At 44.8% G+C, this 19,200-nt stretch overlaps 1 protein-coding gene across 4 annotated transcripts in view; it reads right to left on the bottom strand.

Moving 5' to 3' along the window:
• Positions 1-205: 205 nt before the first annotated feature.
• Positions 206-19,200, bottom strand: part of ARHGAP25 (Rho GTPase activating protein 25) — a 79,630-nt gene continuing 60,635 nt past the window's right edge. For 3 of the 4 annotated variants that reach the window (XM_017654761.3, XM_017654760.3, XM_017654762.3), the window contains exons 5-11: positions 17,511-17,718; positions 12,734-12,866; positions 9,831-9,904; positions 8,187-8,308; positions 7,181-7,377; positions 4,553-5,085; positions 207-2,178 (exon numbers count right to left, since the gene is read on the bottom strand). In XM_017654761.3, coding sequence (XP_017510250.3) covers positions 1,971-2,178; positions 4,553-5,085; positions 7,181-7,377; positions 8,187-8,308; positions 9,831-9,904; positions 12,734-12,866; positions 17,511-17,718 — 1,475 coding nt within the window. In that variant the 3' untranslated portion in view covers positions 207-1,970. Of the gene's footprint in view, positions 2,179-4,552; positions 5,086-7,180; positions 7,378-8,186; positions 8,309-9,830; positions 9,905-12,733; positions 12,867-17,510; positions 17,719-19,200 lie in introns of all 4 variants that reach the window. The other variant, XM_037022163.2, reaches the window with a different exon arrangement.

The following is a 19,200-nucleotide window of genomic DNA, read 5'->3' on the forward strand; positions in this document are numbered from 1 at the left end:
CCCTTTAGAATTGCTCGTCTGGCTACTTCCACACTCAACTCTGTTTCAGCACCAAAGAGTCAGTGTGAAGGATCCGTGGGAGAACAGAGGCAGAATTGTAGACACCATCAAAGTAAATTGGTGTCCGATAAGTTTTTCCCTGTTTGTTATTCTGCAATGAAAAAACAAGTGAACCATAGGAAATCAAGTATTTTATTATGTCATTTAATAATGTTCCAGATAAGCCCCTAACCCATCTCCTGTAAGCAGGCATCTCAGGGAATGTTCTGGTGCTGTCCTTGCCATCCTCGGCCTGGTCCTTGGGGGCTGTAGGTGGGCGGAGCAGAGCCTGAACAGCAGGACGGAGAAACACTGACCACGTTTGTATCGTTCACTCTGTGGGTGATACATTATGACCACAGGCTGGGGAGAAATAACCAGAGTGAAGAAAAACAAAGAGAGGAAGAGAAAATAAAGAGAGAAAAAGGCCTAACAGGAAACCCATGTGCTGGGGATAGCTAAACTATCACCATGGTAACCAGATTTCCAATCACCCATTTAGCCATGTGGCTTCAAAAGTTCAAGTGAATTTATGGGAGCAGATTAACAGGACAATATGTGTAAGATTAGCACAGGTAATACCCTCTGGGAACCAGGCCAGTGGCCTCCCAAACTGAAAGCACTTTGGGGAACTTCTGTTTATATGTGTTTTTGTCTTATCATTATTCAATTTCTAGCCTGTGTGTTTTATGACATACATGATATAACGAGACAGTAGTACCTGTATGTAATTTATAAATACATAAATAAACCTATCTTGGGGGTGCACGCTCCAATATTTTGTACTGATAGGATACACAGCCGAGAGAGCTCAGAGACCACATAACCAGAACAATGACAAAACCCATTAAAGACTCCACCATCCCACCTCACCAGGAGCCTCTGCCAGGCCGACTTAATGTAGAAGGAAAAGTTGTTTGTCCACTGGGAATCCCCTCTGCTCTCCCAGCTACTCTCTAGTGCCTCGTGGTTCTTTAAAGGGTGAAATCATTCGCATTTCAGTGAAACAGAAAAAATATTGTTATGACTATTGTTATCTAAACCCCCAAGCGGCCTCTGAGGAAGTCACATCACAGAAGGAAGGCCTTTATTCCCAGGCCCGCCATACACAAATGGGAACTCTCCAAGGAAGGTAGGGACTGAAATCCAGCCCATGTCCTGCTCAGCAAGCTGTGTGCAGGAGAGGGGTGCATCTCCCTGAGGAAGGGGCGCCTTTACTAACTCACAAAGGTGTTGTATAGAGCACCAACAGCCCTGCATTTTTTTTTTGGCTTTATTTGAATATAACTTTTGCATTGATATTGTTTTCATAAATACAGTTTATTGCTTGTTTTAGTCTCAGTCAAATAATAATTTTGAGTTTCCAACCCCTGGAGAGTGTGCATCGTGGACAGGGTGGCAGAATAGGGCTCTGGCTTCAGTAGGTGCAGCCCCCTGCAACACAGCATGCCATGGGTATGCTCTTGAAAGCTGAGTACCGCTTTCTGCTCCGGTTTCTCAGACACACCCTGAGGCCATCTGACTAGGTGAGCTATTCCACAAAGAAAACAAAGAGCTAGTGCCTCAGTCCAGCCTTGGTAGGGACCAGCTTGTCACCTGGGTCCAGGAATGTGACCAGCCTCAAATGTGTCCATTGCGTATCACACAGTCATCCAGCAGGGGAAGGTTCCATTTCACTCAGCCTAAGACCACTGTGGAATAATGCAATCCTTCTGAATACAGCCACAGGGGATCACAGACATCCACACATGTCCCTGCTCACCCTCATCTTCCTGAAAATTCCATTGGTTTATTTACTGGGAAATATGATGTTTCCCCCAAATGTCCTCTCCCACCAAGGGAGTAATTTTGCTTCCCAGTCATCAGGCAGCACCAAGAAAGGGAGCAGTGTTGGGTCTCCACAGGCCGTCTCTGGGGTTCTTCTGGGACCCTCAAGCATCAGCCTTGCACTCCTTCATGGATTTGACAAATTCCTTGACCTCTTCCTCCAAGGCCCTGTTCCTCTTCTCAACATCCTCACGGGAGCGCTCCACGTTGCGGAGGGTAATTTCCAAGGCTGAAAACTTCTTCTTCTCCTTCTCCAGGTCTTCACTGAGCCTCACCACCTTAGCCCAGACATCGTAATTTTCCTTCTCAAGGCTACAAGGAAGGCAAGGACAGAGTGAGAGAACAAGGCATGCCCTCCAGACTCTCCCTCCACCCTTGCTCACGGCCCCCCATCCATTTTCCTTTCCACATCTCAAGACCTGTATCCACCCTGTACCTCACATCTGTGTCCCACCACTGACACGAGCACCTCCCAGTACACCTGAACACCCAGAGCAGGTGGGAGCCCCTCTTTTGTCATGTAGCACTGACTTGTGACATCCCTTTCGTGTTGTTTCTCCCAGGATTTTCATTGTTCCTGGCCCAAATCCTAGTTCCAGGTGCTCCCTGCTAGGCTGTGCTGCCTGAACCCTGAGGCATGAGGGTACATATGCCATTTTGTAAGCCAAGAGAGAGAACTTCAGATCTGCGACGGCAGAGGGTGAATGGACATTTGCTTCTGGATTTCATTCTGTGAGGTGCTGCCTCCCTGCAGCCCCAATCATTTCGTATGGAGACTTGAGGTCTCATTTGAGTCCATGCCCGGCTTGGACTCAAGGGCTTCGGCCCACTCTGTGGAGAGTTGACTACCCCTGCCTATCTCTTCTTAAAGGTAGACTAGTGTCATTCCTTCTAGCCTTGCCATTACAAATCTAGCTTCCTTCTCCAAGTTCACCACATCCCTCTTGCTTTGGGGGAGATCTCAAATAAGACATTATGTTAGATCTTGGCCACTGATTCCAGTGGAGTCGTAAAACCTGAATGGGCTCAGGGACCTGGATGATCCAGGTTCAACTCTCAGCCCCACCAATGATTAGTTGTGCAACCTTTAAAAGTCTCTGCATGCTTCTTGGGCACCCATTTCTCTATAAAATGAGGGGTGTTTCCTGTTTCTCAGGATTGCTGTGGGGATTGCATAGGAAGGTGTGCTTAAGCACAAAGCTTAGAACAGGCACGACAGATTGAATTCTGCCCCCTTTAAGGATGAGAGGGCAGGAAGGTTCAGAGGACTTTATTCCACTCAGGAGGAGCGGTGGCCTTCTAGGCAGCTAATTCCTTCCCTTCTCTGTCAATGACATTCATGCCAAAGTGTGATTGGAGTCTTCTCTGGGGCTGCCTCAGTCACTGCCGAGGCCTCACACAAGTCTTGTGGTTCTACAAATGACTGATTTCAGGTTCTTAGACAAAAGAACTCCATTTTGCTTTTAGGTGGAAAACAGAGGTTGGGGGCTCGCAAAAGTCTTCCTTTTAGGTACCTGAGTCTTAATGGACTGAAAAGTACCCATAATTTGACATTTCACTACCTCATGATTAGTGTTAATATGGGCTAAGCTGGATGAGGCTTCCTCTCATGAAAAAATCAGTGGTGTGAAAAAGATTTCAATAGAACAGTTTATGTGCCCAAGAGAGCAAATTGTATCCAAGCATCTAGGAATGTGCAGGAAATCGTGGTAATCGCTGCCTCTCTGGCCTCCCACTTCCACTTGCCTGCTGCGGCCTGAGCTCAGTGGGGAGCCAGTGATCCAATGAAGCTTCAGTCAGTCAAGCCATCCAGAAGCTCTGTCTCTCTCAGGCTTTCAGGGGGCTGGCAAGGCCCTGTGTGCTCTGGCCTCCTGCACGTCTCTGCCATCTGTCCTATCAGTTACTCCTCTTGTTCCAGCCTAGCACCACTCTTCCTGTGCATGAGCACACCAGACCTGCACCCTTCCCATGGCCTCTGAGTCTTTGTTGCTTGCTGCCTAGCCTGCTCTTCCTCCATATACAGACCTGACTTGTTCCCTCTTCTCCTTCAGGCCTTTGCTTTAATGCTACCTTCTCAGTGAGGCCTTCCTGACCTCCCCATGTAACATTGGAACCCCCTTCTCAATCATGCGCCCCGCCAGCTCCTGCCTGCCTTATTTCTCTCCACAGCATTTTTGACCACCTGGCAGAGCAGATGCTTTAATTACTTACTTGTCTGTCTGTCTGTCTGTCCCTACTAGTGGAAAGCTCTATAAGCACAGGAACCTTTGTCTATTTTGTTCCATACTATTCCCCACCAGCTGGGATCATGCCTGGCACACAGTAGGTGCTCAATAAATATTTTCAGAATGGATGAATGAATTCATCAATATGAAAAAATTTTAAAGTTCCTCTTAATTCATTAAAGCATGTCAATCCTTAACAACTACTCAGAAATAGTTGGTTAAACTACTAGCTATATACTTAACTTTTCAGGAATTTAATCTAAAGCTTAGAGTTTTTACTCATTTAGTCATGTCCTCACTCCCTTTACCCTTTTCCTTAGTAGGCCCAGCTGCTACAGATGACTGTATTCTCCAAGCTGAAGGTTTCTAATGTCACTTCTTTGGCAGATGAGAACAATATCTATTGTTTCTAAAATTGGAAGCCAAGTGGCTGCCCAGAGGACCCTGTGTATGTGACTTACTTTTCAATCTGTTCCTCATACATTTGCTTCTGTGTTTCTATTTCCTTCCTCAGCTCCTGGACGAGCCTCTGCAAAGATTCGAGTTCCTCTTCTCCAGAGTTCTTTTTCCCAGGCCCAGTTTCAGAGTTTGGGCCAGCAGGAGTGTCTCTCTTGTAGTCACAGGCATGGGAAGACAGTGAGCTTTCTTCGTCCCTGGGAGACCCTGTCGCAGCAGGGACGTTATCGTAGGTGGAAGACCGCTGGGAGTCAGGACTTTGGGGCAAACCCTGAGACATCGTTCTCCTGTGCCCCTCCCCTGCCTTCAGTTCTGAAGAAGATGACCAGAACTCGTTTTTAAAGATCTCCACTTTGCTGCTGTTGGCACCTTGAAAAGCTGATGTTAAGAAGCATTTCCGGTTGGGGAGCGTCTGAGTCCTTTTCCGTGATTGCAGCTTCCAATCTTCTGGCTTTTCCCTGGGGGCTTTACTGTTCTCCACTAGACACCCATCACTCGGCTGCTGTTCAGTGGGGCTGGCTGTGTCTGAGTCGCCGGTCTAGAAAAGAATGGCCACAGTGTTACATGTATTTTTCCCATGTGTGTCATGCTCCCAAGATAAGGATTAGAGATTTGAAAGAAAGTAGCTCCTTGCTTTAATGAGTAAGGAAGCAGTAAGTAACTAAGTAAACCCAGGAAAACAATCTCTTAACTTATCACACTAATTGATTATCTGCATGGCATTTTTTCAAAAAGCATGCTGCATTCATTTAAAGGACCTCATGCTCTAAAATCAATTGTTTGTGGTAAAAGAGTCCTAAACTAGGATTCTTTTATAACTTCAGAATGGGAGGCCTTTCAAACTATGACTCAAAATCCAGAAGCCATAAAATAAAAGTTTGATAAATCCAACCTATGTGAATTCCCAAGCCCCCAAATTAAAAAGAACAAAAATAAAACAAAGAAATCACCACATACTAAAACCAACATGCAGTGACAAACTAGCAAAAATATTTGCCATGCATATCATGAACAAGTTACTCCCTCCAGGTCATAAAACTTTGCAAGAAAAAGACCAAGAGCTAATATAAATGTGGGCAAAGGACAAAATCAGACAGCTCACAGAGGAAAAATGCAACTGGCCCTTACATATAAGAAAAGATGTCTAGTCAATCTCATAATAGGAGAAATTTAAATTCAAATTCAAATTACTGAAATATTGGTGCTCACATAACAGATAAACAACCTCACCCAAATTTGACACTTTGTAGGGTAACAGGCTCTTTTATGTATTGCTGCTGGAAGTACAAAATAGTACAACCTGTACCTAACAATTTTAACCAAAATTACACATTACCAATCTAGTTACCCTGTGACTTCGAATCCACTTCTAGGACCTTATCCCAGAAATACATCTGCCTGAGGTCAAGGTTATCCACTGTAGCTTTGTTTGTAGCCCAAAGGAATGAAAATGACCTGTTCATCTAAAGGGGTTAGTTAAGAGGTTTATCGTACACTGCCAGGACAGAACACTCTACACCCATCAAAAACATAAGATTGTATGAGGTTGCTGTCCATATTTTGACATGACAGTCTCCAGGACATACTTTTAGGTAGAAAAATGTAAGATACAGAGTAATGTATGTATGTATGTATGTATGTATGTGTGTGTGTGCGTGTATACAGAGATGATACATTTTGTTATATTTGCTATAGACTGTTACATTTTGTGTAAAGAGGGAGGCAAAGAGCATTCACATCTGCTTACATGTGCATACAGGAACATTGGAAGGATATGAAGCAGCTAATGAAGGCAGGATGGAGTGGATGGAGATAGTGGTGGGAGATGCACTTCTCAATGCATCTTTTTCTATCTTGTTTATTTTTTTAATCATATGCATATTTTATATATTTTTAATTAAGTTAAAAAGAAAAGAATGAGCCCTTAAATGTCCTCAGGATTAACAGTACTACAGGCATCTTACAGTTACTGGTCAACCAGAAATTTTCAATTCAATTCTTGGTCACAGATAAAGAATCAAGCTGCTCTGTAAAATTCACATTTTTTAAAATTGTCTCTATAAATATGTAAAAATACTTGAGCTTTGTAATTATTGCCCTCAAATAGTCTCACTTGCAGAGTCTGCAGAGTTTTTTGACACTGGGAACGTGAGCTCCAACCTTTTAGTACAAATGAGGGGGTTGACATCGCTGGAACAGCTTATCAGGGAATGAGAAATATTACACGAACACATCATATATTCTGAGAAAAGAATCACATTTCATGGATTAGCAGGAAAACAGTTCTCTCTGGACTTCCACACAGTTTTCAGCAACTCCCACTAAAACATTTACAGTGCAGTATATAATTTCCCCATTGAACTTTTCTGGACTGTGTTCAAGAGAGTTTCCCTTTTAGAGTGGGTTTCAGTGAGGAGTCCCACTGCTAGTCATTGAGAGATTGGCACACAGGACATGAACCCCCACCTCCAGGATGTCAACATAGACAGGATTTTGAAAGCGGTCACACTTTTGAGCTGTGTGTCCACAGCATATCCCAAACTCCCCAGATTGCCACCTAGAGCAACTCTTACATGGCATGACCTGGACCAAAGGAAGAGTTGGCTGGAAGGAGGAAGGCTCTCTGCTCTTACCGTGTTACTGAAACTGTCTGATCTAGAAATTGCGGGGTCTTCAGTGGCGTCCCAGCCCACAGAGCTCCGAGCCACTGGAGGTTTCTTAGGGTCATTACTCTGTGCAGGGGGTGATAGGGGTGCATCCTTGGACTTGGGGAAGAGTACTTCATGGTCTCTGATCATCACGGTCACCACTCTTTGGATTTGAGGAGTCCCTGCAAGAAAAGAGAAAGGGGTTTGTGGTGCTGGACCATGGTATGGGAGGCAGGCAGTCCTCAAGGGCCTCCACCCATGGGATGACTAAATTGGCTCTAAAACCACAGGACCCAAAAGGACCTCATTTTGCTCCTCACAGGACCCTTCTTAATTACATAGGATGGGGGATTATGGTGAAAGGGTTGGGATGGAGGAAGGATAAGGGGATGGTGTGAAAGAGGGTTATTCTCAGCCTGCACTCCTGTGATCAGTCTTTAAGTAGGAAATAGGCAATAGAATGGAGAGAAAGTGAAGACAGCTTTCGTTTCTGATGTGGTCCTCCACATGACATCTGATTTCTTATTGCACAGTAGTGAATGTGTACCGGGCATATTGCCTTCCCAGGTGCACGGCAGACATCAGTTCTCAAAGCCAGGACTTGTATTCATTGAACCAAGATATAGTCTCAGAAGCCTTTTCAATACAGCTTTACAAGTAGCATTTTTGTGATATGTCTTATACAATCAAATTTGTTTGCTCTCTGGCTGAGGTTTATTAATAAAAGACTCAAAAACACTAGCTAACTGTTTTCGTGCTGGCCTATATTACTGTGTGGCCACTGGGTAATTCTATAATTCCTCTGCTCTGCTATGATCTGGAAAACAGACTTAATTCCTACCTTGCTTACTTCACAGGGCTATTTCACAAGGTAAACAAGAAAATCAAGATAAGCAGACAGGATGGCAAGATAATGTTTGTCAAAGTACTCTGCCACTTGGTGGTGATGTGGTCACTTCTGTGCCTGCCTTCACCGCAGGACCAGCCGTACCTCTCATGATCACAGCAGGGTCTTCCACCTTGGACCTGATGAGATTCACACCAATCACAGTAGCCAGATTTTCCACGCTCATCTTGTTAACACTACAGTTCAGTTGGATTTCATGTAGGAACCTGTGGCATCCAGGAAATCCCATAGTAAGAATTAGGAAGTTGCCAGAAGGAAGCACTTCCAGAGTAGCCATGAGATCTCAGAGATCGATCCTAACTCTTTCCACCTGGTCTCAGGAACGGGACCAGTCTGCCCTGCCTACAAGTTTAGCTTTGCCCTGAACGATTCAAGATCAGAGAAGAGAAGCTGGGAGGGGCCGCCCAGTGGCTGGTGGTGGCACTGCAGCGAGGCCTGGGGTGGGGAGGCGGAATCCAGTTCAGCGTGCTAAAGGGAGAAGAGCAGGACCAGAATGGGTACTTGACTCTCCCTTGTCCTGGCTTTATAGGCTTGTCTCCAGGCTCTCAGAATCTATCCCACCCAAGTTCCCACAGAGGAAAGCTATATCATAAGAAGATCCCTGGGACAGGAATCCCTGGGATCTCCCTGCTCTCATTTTCGGATTCCAGCACTGAGCATTGCAAACACTCAGTAGGTACAAAATTAGCTAACAATGAATTTCTGCTATAATTCCACCCATACAGAGTATAAAGCTCTCGATTCACCATAAAAAACCTTGAAAAGGTCAGCAAAATTTCCAAATACTCTCTAAAAACCATTTTAAAATGGATAGGCTGAAGCAACATAAATTTCAAATACAGAAAAATTATCAAATAAATGGTGGTGTGTCCCAGTGGGGAAATATTATGGAATATTATATTATGGAGTCACTTATAATCCTATTTTATGGTATAAAGAAATGCTCACAATATAACATTAAAGCCCAAAAAAGCAAGATACATCTATATATAGTATCATGTAATTCTGATTCAGAATAACAAATCGATCCCCTATATTTACATGGATGTACATAAAGATCTATCATACAGAGTAAGACATCCAGAAGGAAACATACCCAAATACTAATACTGATTTTTGCTGGGTAAGGAAATTGTAATTTTTATTTCTCATTTACAATATGTTGTATTTTCCTGGTTCCCAAATCAAGCATGCATCATTTATATAACCTGGAAATAATAACAAATTATTTTTTTTAAAGATGCATTTCAGTTGTATCTGGTATGGAGATCCAGGCTCCCACCTCAGGCAGATCTGGGTCAACCCGCATGTTACACGCTGCCATAGAGATGGCACATAACAAGCCCTCAGGAAGGGAAATGATAAGGGTGGCCTCGAATTAAGGTCTCTGGCCCACTGAGTTATGGCCCAGAGTCAGGAAGATAGGAAATAATTCTAGAACCATGATGAAGATTCTGGGTTCTACTGTGTGCCCCAATGGCTCTGCGCAGCGCTGGGACAGGCCTGAAGGAGGAAGCATGCTCATTCTGTGTGCTGACCAGATTTTCAGGGGATCCTTTAATTATCTTGTGGACACAGGCAACTACCTGAGTGCTATGTGGAAAGACCTTCCAAAGGTCTGGACCAGAGTCGCTGAGTTCCCAGAGACACTTTCTCCTTCTCTAACCAGGGGCCCCTTCTGATGTGCCTGTGATGAATACTGTGGGGGTGATTCCAGGGGACTCTTACCTGCAGATGTAGCTCAGGAGGCTATAGTTGTCTCGAGGAAGGATGGAGAGCTGCTTCACCAACTCCTGCTGAGCCTGGGAAGAGATTGTTAACACCAGTAAACAAGCCTGCTCACTTGCCCACAGTGAGACCCTGGAACATAACTGATGTATCTGTGCAGAAACACTTCGGCAATCACTACTGTTCCCATAGTTTTCTGTGGTTTTTAAAAAAATGTATGTTGAAATAACTCTAAATTACAGGAAGTTGTAAAAAAATAGTATGGAGAGGTTGATCATTTTTTGTACAGTGTATTTTTTAATTTGTCTATAATTATGCCCTCCCGGCTGACTCGGAGCTACTCTAAGGCAAGGACTACTTGATAACTCATACTCACAATAATTGTTTGCTTAATGCATGCTTGAGATGTAGCACTCCCATGAGGAAGTGGACCATAACCCAATATCCCCAAGCCATTTTATAAGTATTGAGAGAAGGAGGAAGTGTCTGAGAAGAGTTTCAAACAATGTGGCCTTGCTGAGACCTGCTGGGACATAAGACAGGGTGACCAACATAGAGAGCAGGTGAGAGGTCAGAATGTTCTAGCTTCATGATAACCATGAACATCAGAGACAGCCATCCAAGGATTGCATGTGCCAGGCAGAGGAAGGACAGGGAGTTTTTCCTTTGTTCTTTGCACCTGCAGCTGTCTGTAGGGTCTACAGTCACCAACTGTAACACTGGGATTGTAAAAGTGCACCAGTTCCCATGAGTCATGTAGGCTTTCCTGAAACCTGAGCAGTTCATCCTGGAGAAATGGTTCCCTGTGGCCTGGCAGCCTGCATGCGCTGACTGGTGAGGATGCTCTGCAGCTACAATGCCCACTTCATACAAATATTCTCTCCTCTTCAGTTTAGCCAAGAGAATTCCTCCCAAAGGTTGCTAGAGACTCACCCCTTCCAGCTACTGCCTCTGCTACCTTTGCACCAGTGAGGGAGGCTGTGGCCCCTCTGACCTGTCCAGATGAGCACTGTCACAGATTAGGAACTGCCAGTTATTCTGAGACTGAGAAAAGTTCAGAGAAACAGGTCAAAAGTAAAGAAGTTCAAGCGTGGGGATATTTTGGTCAGACTGCATACATGTACCTCCTTTATTTTCTCGAGGGTTACATTGGGAGATGTCACAAGAAATATTTATCTTGTTAGCCAAATTGTTAGGCATTCCATAAAACCTTACTCCATAAAATTGTACTGCTTTCACAAAGGTGAGTTGATGAAGCTGTATAAATTAAAACTCTCCATATCCTTGGGTGAGGACTTGATAATACGGGTGAATGTTGAAACCGCTGTGTAGTTTATGTGAAACCATCGTAAGACTGTGTATCAGTGATACTTTAACAGTAACAACAAAAATTCTACACACAAAAAAAATCATGCATGATGCACAAAATATCCTATATCGTATCATGCAACCTAATTTTGGTGTTGGAAAATAGCTACAATAGGTATAGCATGTTAGCTGCATCATTATCATTCTCTTCTTTTCCTAATGTTGAAATACAGAAGTGCTTTTTTCTTGTGCCAGGATCTACTTAAGTCACAAGGCTTAGTCGCATTCTCAGTCAGGATGGACATTCCCACCATTGGGCTTTCTTCCAGGGCTAGGGCACAATCTCTCCACTGATTTAAACACACACACACACACACACACATTTTCTGGGAGCATAGTATGTAACACATGCTGAAGTAGAGAATAAACCTCCTTTTACATTAATGATTGTTAAATGCCACTCATTTTTGTCATATCCCTTGGCCTCAAAACAATCCTGAGTATAACAGATGTTATTAAGAAATTTGTCTAAGTTTATGCTGCCTAACACAGCAGCTACTTGTCCCATGTGACTATTTACATTTAAATCAAGTTAAACTAAATTAGGAATTTGGTTCCTCAGTTGCCCTAGCCACATTTCAAGCACCCAAAGGCTATGTGCGACTGGCGGTTACTGTACTGCACAGTACAGGCATGTATCAGCTCCATCATTGTAGACAGTACTATTGGTCTAAGTAAAGAAATTGAGTCTCATAGAAGATGCATAATTTACATAATGACAAAAATCAGTGTTAAATCCAATTCTTCACTGTAAGTTTTTCTATGCACCATTTGCCACAGCGAGTTTTTAATATAGTAGTGCTAAAAATGAACCATCCCAAAGTAGGGAATTGGACCCCTATTATTAGTATCATATGTATATGCATTCATGGGCCATTTGGTTTTGCAAATCTTGGTTAGAAACCATGAAGATTTTACTATTATTAGTTGGGGGTTTTTTTAGTTTCTTTTGTTGGTTCTTTTGCTTAATTAACATGACACAGGTGTGGGAACTATTAACTAGAGGGCCTTTCAGGAAACCATCTTTATAGGATCAAAATCCCTGCTGGTGAACATTTTAACAAGCATGATACTGCAGACAGTGGCTGCAGATCCTATGGGCGGCTGTGGCTGAAGGGAACACAGAGAGTCTCCTTGCTCTTCCTCTCCTGCACACGCACTCCTTGATGCCGATGCCTGACATTCCCAGGCACTGTAGGGTTGGAACATTCTGGTGCGCCACCTGCCCTCCAGACTGGTCAGCCTGTCCGTGTGTTTCAGCAGGTCTCACTAAGGCCACACTGCTTGATAGCCTTGTCTTATTACTTTTAAAGTGACTTAAGGATATTTTATTATGGTCCAGTTCTTTAATGGATCATTATATCCGATGAAAGCTGTCAACATGATTGGCTTCTTTGCTGCTGAGGAAGTTGCAGTTTGATGAAATATCTCACCAAAGACACAGAGCCCCCATGTCCACTGCTGCTTGTCCATCAGAATAGTGCTCAGTAACCATCACCTTCTTCCAAACCAAGACACTCTAGTGAGATACAAACCTTTGCCTCATCTGCATTCATGAGCTGCCCACATAGCAGGAACCCCTCATACTGGCTCCAGGGAACCACCGGCTCGGGGAGGTCTCGGAGGTAGAGTTTTAATAGGGAGGCCACCGTGTGCACATCTGTATCTCTGGAAGAAAATAAACAACGGTTTTTGAAAGCAAAACTCCAGAAATCTCCTCGCCGCCCCCTTTGTGATCCACTGCTGGGGTCCCAGGCTCCAAAGGGGAGATGTGCAGAGTAGAGAATGATAGAGATATATCCAACCAAAGCATGTTGCTAATTTCCCCTCTGGAATAATAACCCCAACACTTTTTCCTTTATCTCTGCCACCCAACTGCCTCAAAGATAAGTTCAAAATCTACTTTTTCATTAAACCTATTAAACTATTTTAGTCTTCAATGCTTTCTTTTTTCTCCCAGTTTCTCAATAGTACCTCACAGTTTCGCATTCTCTACCTAGCTTCTAATGCTTCGTGTGATAACTTTTTTATATCCACCATCCATTGATCTCCTTAATTGCTCAGAGACCTTAAAACAGTTCTGGATTCATTCATAAATTCACATTCAATCAATGAGCATTGAGAGAACCTACTAGGTGCAAGAGACTGTCAGGCACTGGGATTCCAGCAGTGAACCCAGAGGCACACAGGACCCCTGGCCTCACTGGGCCACAGAGCCACAAGGACCTAAACATGACTGAGTCATTTCAATACTGAATGATTAGTGAGATGACAAGGGAAGTCTGGGACCTGGGACTGTATGGAAATATGGAAAGGGACACTCAGTGCAGAGTTGGGAGCCAGAGGAGACTTTGCCCCTAAAGAGTGATGAGGAGGTACAGCATGGGGCAGGCAGCCTGAGAGGGCAGAGGAGACCCTGCTGCAGGACCTGAGACCACATTCCCAGTACTACTGCCCGACTCCCTGAAGGACACACAGCTCTTTGCTTCAGCTTCTCGGGTTTGCAGCAGGAGTTGGCAAACCACGACCCAGGAGCCAAATCTGACCCACCACCTATATTCCTACAGCCTGCGAGCTCAGAAGGGATCTTACATTTTTAAGTGGCTGGGAACAAAACTCAAAAGAAGAATATTTCAGAGCCTGTGAAAATAAATGAATTTTGAGTCTCAGCATCCATAAGTAAAGTGTTATAGGAACACAACCATGCTTGTTCATTTTTATATCGTCTTTGATTTCTGCTGTAAGAGCAGAATTGAACAGCTGCAGCTGAGATGAGTCTGCAAAGCTAAATATTTCACATGGGGTCTTTCAAGAAAAGTCTGCAGACCCCTGGTTTATAGAGCTTTTGCCTTTATTCTGCAGGGCTGGAAGAGAAAATGAGTCTGAATCTATCATGCCCTTGAAGCTCATTAGTGAAGAAATACTTAATTCATATCAAGAAAAACTGGTATTGTTAAGAGACAGTCCTGGTAGCATGCTGAAAAGCTGTGATGTGGCAGGAGTTCCAACAATCTCAGTGACTGCTCAGTTTCAGCGACGGGGAATACAGAGTCACCTGGATGGAGACGCCTCCTGGGGGAGGAACGGGGGTGGATTTGGGCAGGAGGAGAAGGGAGGCAAGAGGCAGTAGAAACAAGAACACCAGGACTGGCCTGTAAAGCTCTGTCTTGACATTTCGTGTACATTTTTTTGTTGTTTTTGACAGCCGGTGTTTGGAGCTATCTTATTAATAGCTTCCCCTTTGCTGCCTGTGAACTCTCCACCTCACAATGAGAACGTGAGCTGGCACAGAGCCCCTTCTATGCTCCTCTGCTGCCCTTGGGAAATCAGGGGTAGGAACCATTCACTTACCATGGGGATTCTGGAAAAACCTCCCCTGCTGAGTCACCGACTAAAAATAACCCTGCGCAAAGTCCTCTTGTCAAAAGATGTGAGAGATTCCCATGAAAATGGGAGAACGACAACCGGCTGACACTTCGCAGGAGTGGTTTTCTCCTGAAGTCCTACAGTGGACTCTCTTAATGTCCCTGCATCACTGTCTTCCTTGTGGTCTTAGTCAGAACGTAGGGCCTCTGGTTTGATCGGAGCTTCTCCCTCACTCCACATCCAATCAGTCTCCCAATCTGAATCTCACTACCCAAATGTCGGGTGAATTCCTCTAAACCCTTCCCTTCACTGTCCTATTGCCAAAGACTATCTTTTTTTTTTCCGGGGACTCTGCCCCAGCCTCCTATCTGGCCGCCTGCCTCGTCAGCTCCATCTGCTGGTGGCATTCCCTGACCCCCAGTGATGTCCGCGGCCTGGCACAGGCCTGACAACTCAAAATACACCCATGGAATGGATGCAGAAAACAAAGAATTCGAAATGAGAAAAACAGTGTAGATGATACTTCAAAAACCAGAATCTCTTGAAAAGAAAGCACGACAATAAAAAACAGAAACTACTAGATAGTTGAAGCAGCAGAAGTTTCTGACATCAGGAAAAAGAAAGGGTTATAACGTTGATGTAGTAGAGATACCTTAAGCTTACAATCACAGAACACAATTAGCTACATAAATCCCCTTAGAACCCTGAAGACCAGACAGCTTCCTGATTGATTTCCCCAGGGGGCGCAGAACGCTGCCGGCCCTGGCTAACTCCTCGGGCTTGTTTATCAGTCTCGGCTTAAATGTCATTTTCCTGGGGACCTCCTAAATTCATGAGGCCATACCAAAAGCCACCTACTCTAAGTGGTGGTCTAGTTTTCATTTGTAGCACTTAATACCATAGAAATTATACAGTTATTTCTGTAAATGTTTGATGTAACGTCGGTGTCCCACTGTACCAAGGCAGACCCGATTGTCATTGGTATAGTCTCAATTGTGTGAGTTTGCTATTTCTCCAACCCAGTGCAACACCCATAAGTGAATATTTTAAATCAAGGACTAAAAGCAAACCAGTAACCAGGCATCTTCTGAATTCAACATCTGGTGCACCAGAGATTAGGCAAGGCCCCTCGGTGGCTCTGCTGATGCTTCCCTTGTAGTGCTCATCTTACAATGTGGCACATCTGTATATCTGTAGCCCACAGAAATACAGTATCAGAAAGGCACTGGCTTTGTGGCCAGACAGTATCCAGCCCAGGAGAAACTCAGCAAAGAGATTTTTAAATTCATATGCATATGTTTAATGAAAACCATATACCCTTCCACTCGAATCTATCAAATAAGAGCTCCTGTGTACCTCTTCACTCCAGTGAGACAGTTTGGGGTATCTCATGGTGGAACCGCACGTATGACCAAAGTACAAGATCTAGATGGTACCCCCGAGGCTCATGTGGACCCATGAGCTGGCTCTGGGAGGACCCTGAAGGGCCCCAGTTGGCCCTTCCTATTTCTGGGTGTATAAACTCTACCCCTCAGTTCTCGGAGTGGAGATGCCATGACAAGATGTGGCAACTTTCCTCTTTCCAGCTCCAGATAGTCCATGAGAATCAAAAGCTCTGACTCCACCACCCAGGCTGACGTTGTAGGAGCATAAGCTCAAGCCGAGGGCAAGTACTGGGAAAACCCCAGCAGCCACCTGTATTCCTCCTGGCTGACTGTTCACATGGCTTTAGCAAAATCCACCTGTAGCTTTTGATCAACTCCAAGTTAATTAAAAACATAAGAAGAAAACTGACTATAAAGGTGGTGCACTTAATTGAACAAGTGCCTGATAATGAAGTGCAATTTTGGTGCTTCTGTAAGATCTGTAAATGTGATGTCCACAACCTGCTATAGTTTCAGCAACACCTCCGCCCAGTGCTTTCCTATTAAAATAAAGCACAGCAAGGGCAGCAAGGCGGAGATATGGTGGTCCAAAGGAAGGTGGTGGCTGTGAGAATGAAGAGGAACAGATGGAGCTCAGAGAAGCTTCAGAGCAGGAACGGGCAACATTGGTGACTGGAGGGGGAGGTCAGGGTTGGGGAGTAATGAGACTGTCCACACAGGGTGGCACTTAGCTGCTCATGAGTCTCCTAGGATCAACCCTATTCCTGGGGACCTAAATCAGCTCTGGGGCATTTCAACCTTTGGAAACTGGATAGTGTTCAGGCCTGTCTCACCACATCTTGGTTTCCGGGCTGCTGATTTGGAAAGAACAATGGCTCTTTCTTTGCCAGCAAGACAAGCATGCACAGGCAATGGGAGCAAATGTTGCACAACAGGCAGAGAGTGTACAATCTTGGATGGGGGTTGTACTAGCTGAGCACAGCAGAAAAGAACACCTTGGCTGGGTAGCTGGTGGAGATGGGACCAGAGGGGCTTGGTGGAAAGACTCCAAGATGGCACCATGTACTTCTTCTGAAAGGCCTTAGAACTAAGTACAGAATTGCATGGTACTGTGGTCTCCCAAACTAACACCAAGTCCTGGTTCTGGTTACTTCTGGAAAGCTAAGAAGACCATCAGAGCTCTGGGATATAAATATGGTGCATTCTTCGCCACCCCAAGTCAGCTTGCACGGCCAGCTCAGTTCCTCCAGTCCTCATCTGCCTTGAGCTTGGTGCCATCTTTCTGCCCTGCTCTGCACTTTCCCATCTCCTACATTCTAGGTCTCATTACTGCTCAGCAAGGCTCTAATTCAACTTCGTATCGTATCTCCCATAAATGGTCCGCATACTCTCCAAACTGTGCTCTAGGATCCCAAATTCTAAATCATGAGCAACACAGAAGGCTCCTTCTGTTGCAAGCCAGAGTTTCTTACAGCGTCTGTGTGAGTTCCACAGCTCAATGGTACAGAGAGGTCCCCCCACCAAGAAAGGCAGTGGGGAGGGTGAGGTGAGGACAGCATACTTGTCAAAGGAGGGCCTCTCCCCAGCATCAAAAGCATCTCTCAGCTGCTTCACGAGGTTGTCCTGCCCAGGTAGTCTGAAGATGCCCTCTTCGTTCAGGCCATGCTGGAGGATGAACTCTGCACACTTCTCCACCAGGATGGGCACCGGGTGGGGGCCAAATTTCTGTTCATAGGCCACGGTCTCATCCAAACGCTGGCCAAACACCACTGGGAAGAGAAAAACAGGACTGCCTATCACTCTGACTGCTGTGGGTGAATGGATAGGCCAAAGTGCTTTGCTTATTCCTTGATTTTCTATGTTGCCTATGAGCTCAAAGGTTTTAATGCAATGATACTAAATAAAACATAGGAAACAAATTGCCCATACTTCCTGGGGCTATAGATGTGGGGCAGTCTCTGTTAGTCTTTTTCTTCTGACCCACATTCTTACATATTAAAAATAACAACTTGCTTTTACTGAGTACTTGTGTGCGAAAATTGTGCTAAGCACCTCACACACCTGTTCTCATTTAATCTTGATGGCAACCCCATGAGGCGGCAGTACTGTTACACCCGCCTTACTGTTAAAACAGGGAGCCTCGAGGCACCAGTGAGCCTTGCTAAGGTCCTGTGCCAGGGCACGGCAGTCAGACTTCAAACCCAGGCAGGCCACTCGCGAGAATGTGCTCTTCACCATAGCAGCAAGTAGGTCGTTTTGAATTCTGCTTGTGTCATATAGCATTAAAGCATAATAGTCTCTCACACAGCTGTCTCATAATGTATTAAACCATTGCAGCATTTTTTAGTAATTTGGGTCATTTACTATGTTTTGCTATTATGAACACTGCCACAGTGAACATGTTTACTCACCTGGCAGACTTCCCAGAATGTATGTAGTGCGATGCATCATTCCTAACTAATTGCTTAATTAATTAATTAACATTTGGGTGGATGAACAGAGACTTTTCATTCTTTTTGAACTATTTCCTTAGGGCAATTCCCACATGTAGAATTACTACATCAAGTGGTTTGAACATTTTACGACTGATGGTATGCAAATTGCTATCCAAAAATATTTTTCCAAATTACATGGCCTCCAGCAAAGCGTGTGTGGACCAGCTCCACCCCGGCCCTGCCAGCTCTTGGTTCTACAATTTCCCCACCAAGGCAAGGTAACAAGGTTAGTTTTTAAATCTGGACGATCATTGGCTACCCATTCTCCCACCAGGCCCCCAGGCCCTTTGTGTCCCGGAGGTTCAAAAGACTGCTTGTCTCCAGCTCTGTCCAGCTGGATTTTCTGTCTGTTATAATTAGGGCTCTGCTACACTGACCACTTCAATCCCTAGGACACCAGTTCTTCAAAGTCCTTAGGTTTTCCCCAGGATTCCCTCTCTCACTGGTTGGCTCCCTCTACCAGTCTCTGATCAGTGTGGATTTCCCCTGTAAGGGCTGTGGGAAGCTACTGTGTCCTCTCCACTCCACCCACTGCCCCAGGCCAGGCTGGACTCCTCTCACCCACAGCTGCTGTGGTTTCTTTTCTTCTAATATGTTCAAAGCCCTCTTGCCACTTATCTTTCTAAACCACTGATCTACCTGAGCACACTCCCCCTGGTTTTAGTAGTCATCTGCTTCTTCCCCAATTGCCACAGCAACATTTTTCAAGGTGCCCCTCCAAGACTTCAGGGGTTCCTGTGGCCTCCCTCATCACAC

This window comes from Manis javanica, chromosome 1 (genome assembly GCF_040802235.1).
Source record: "Manis javanica isolate MJ-LG chromosome 1, MJ_LKY, whole genome shotgun sequence".
NCBI lineage: Eukaryota > Metazoa > Chordata > Mammalia > Pholidota > Manidae > Manis > Manis javanica.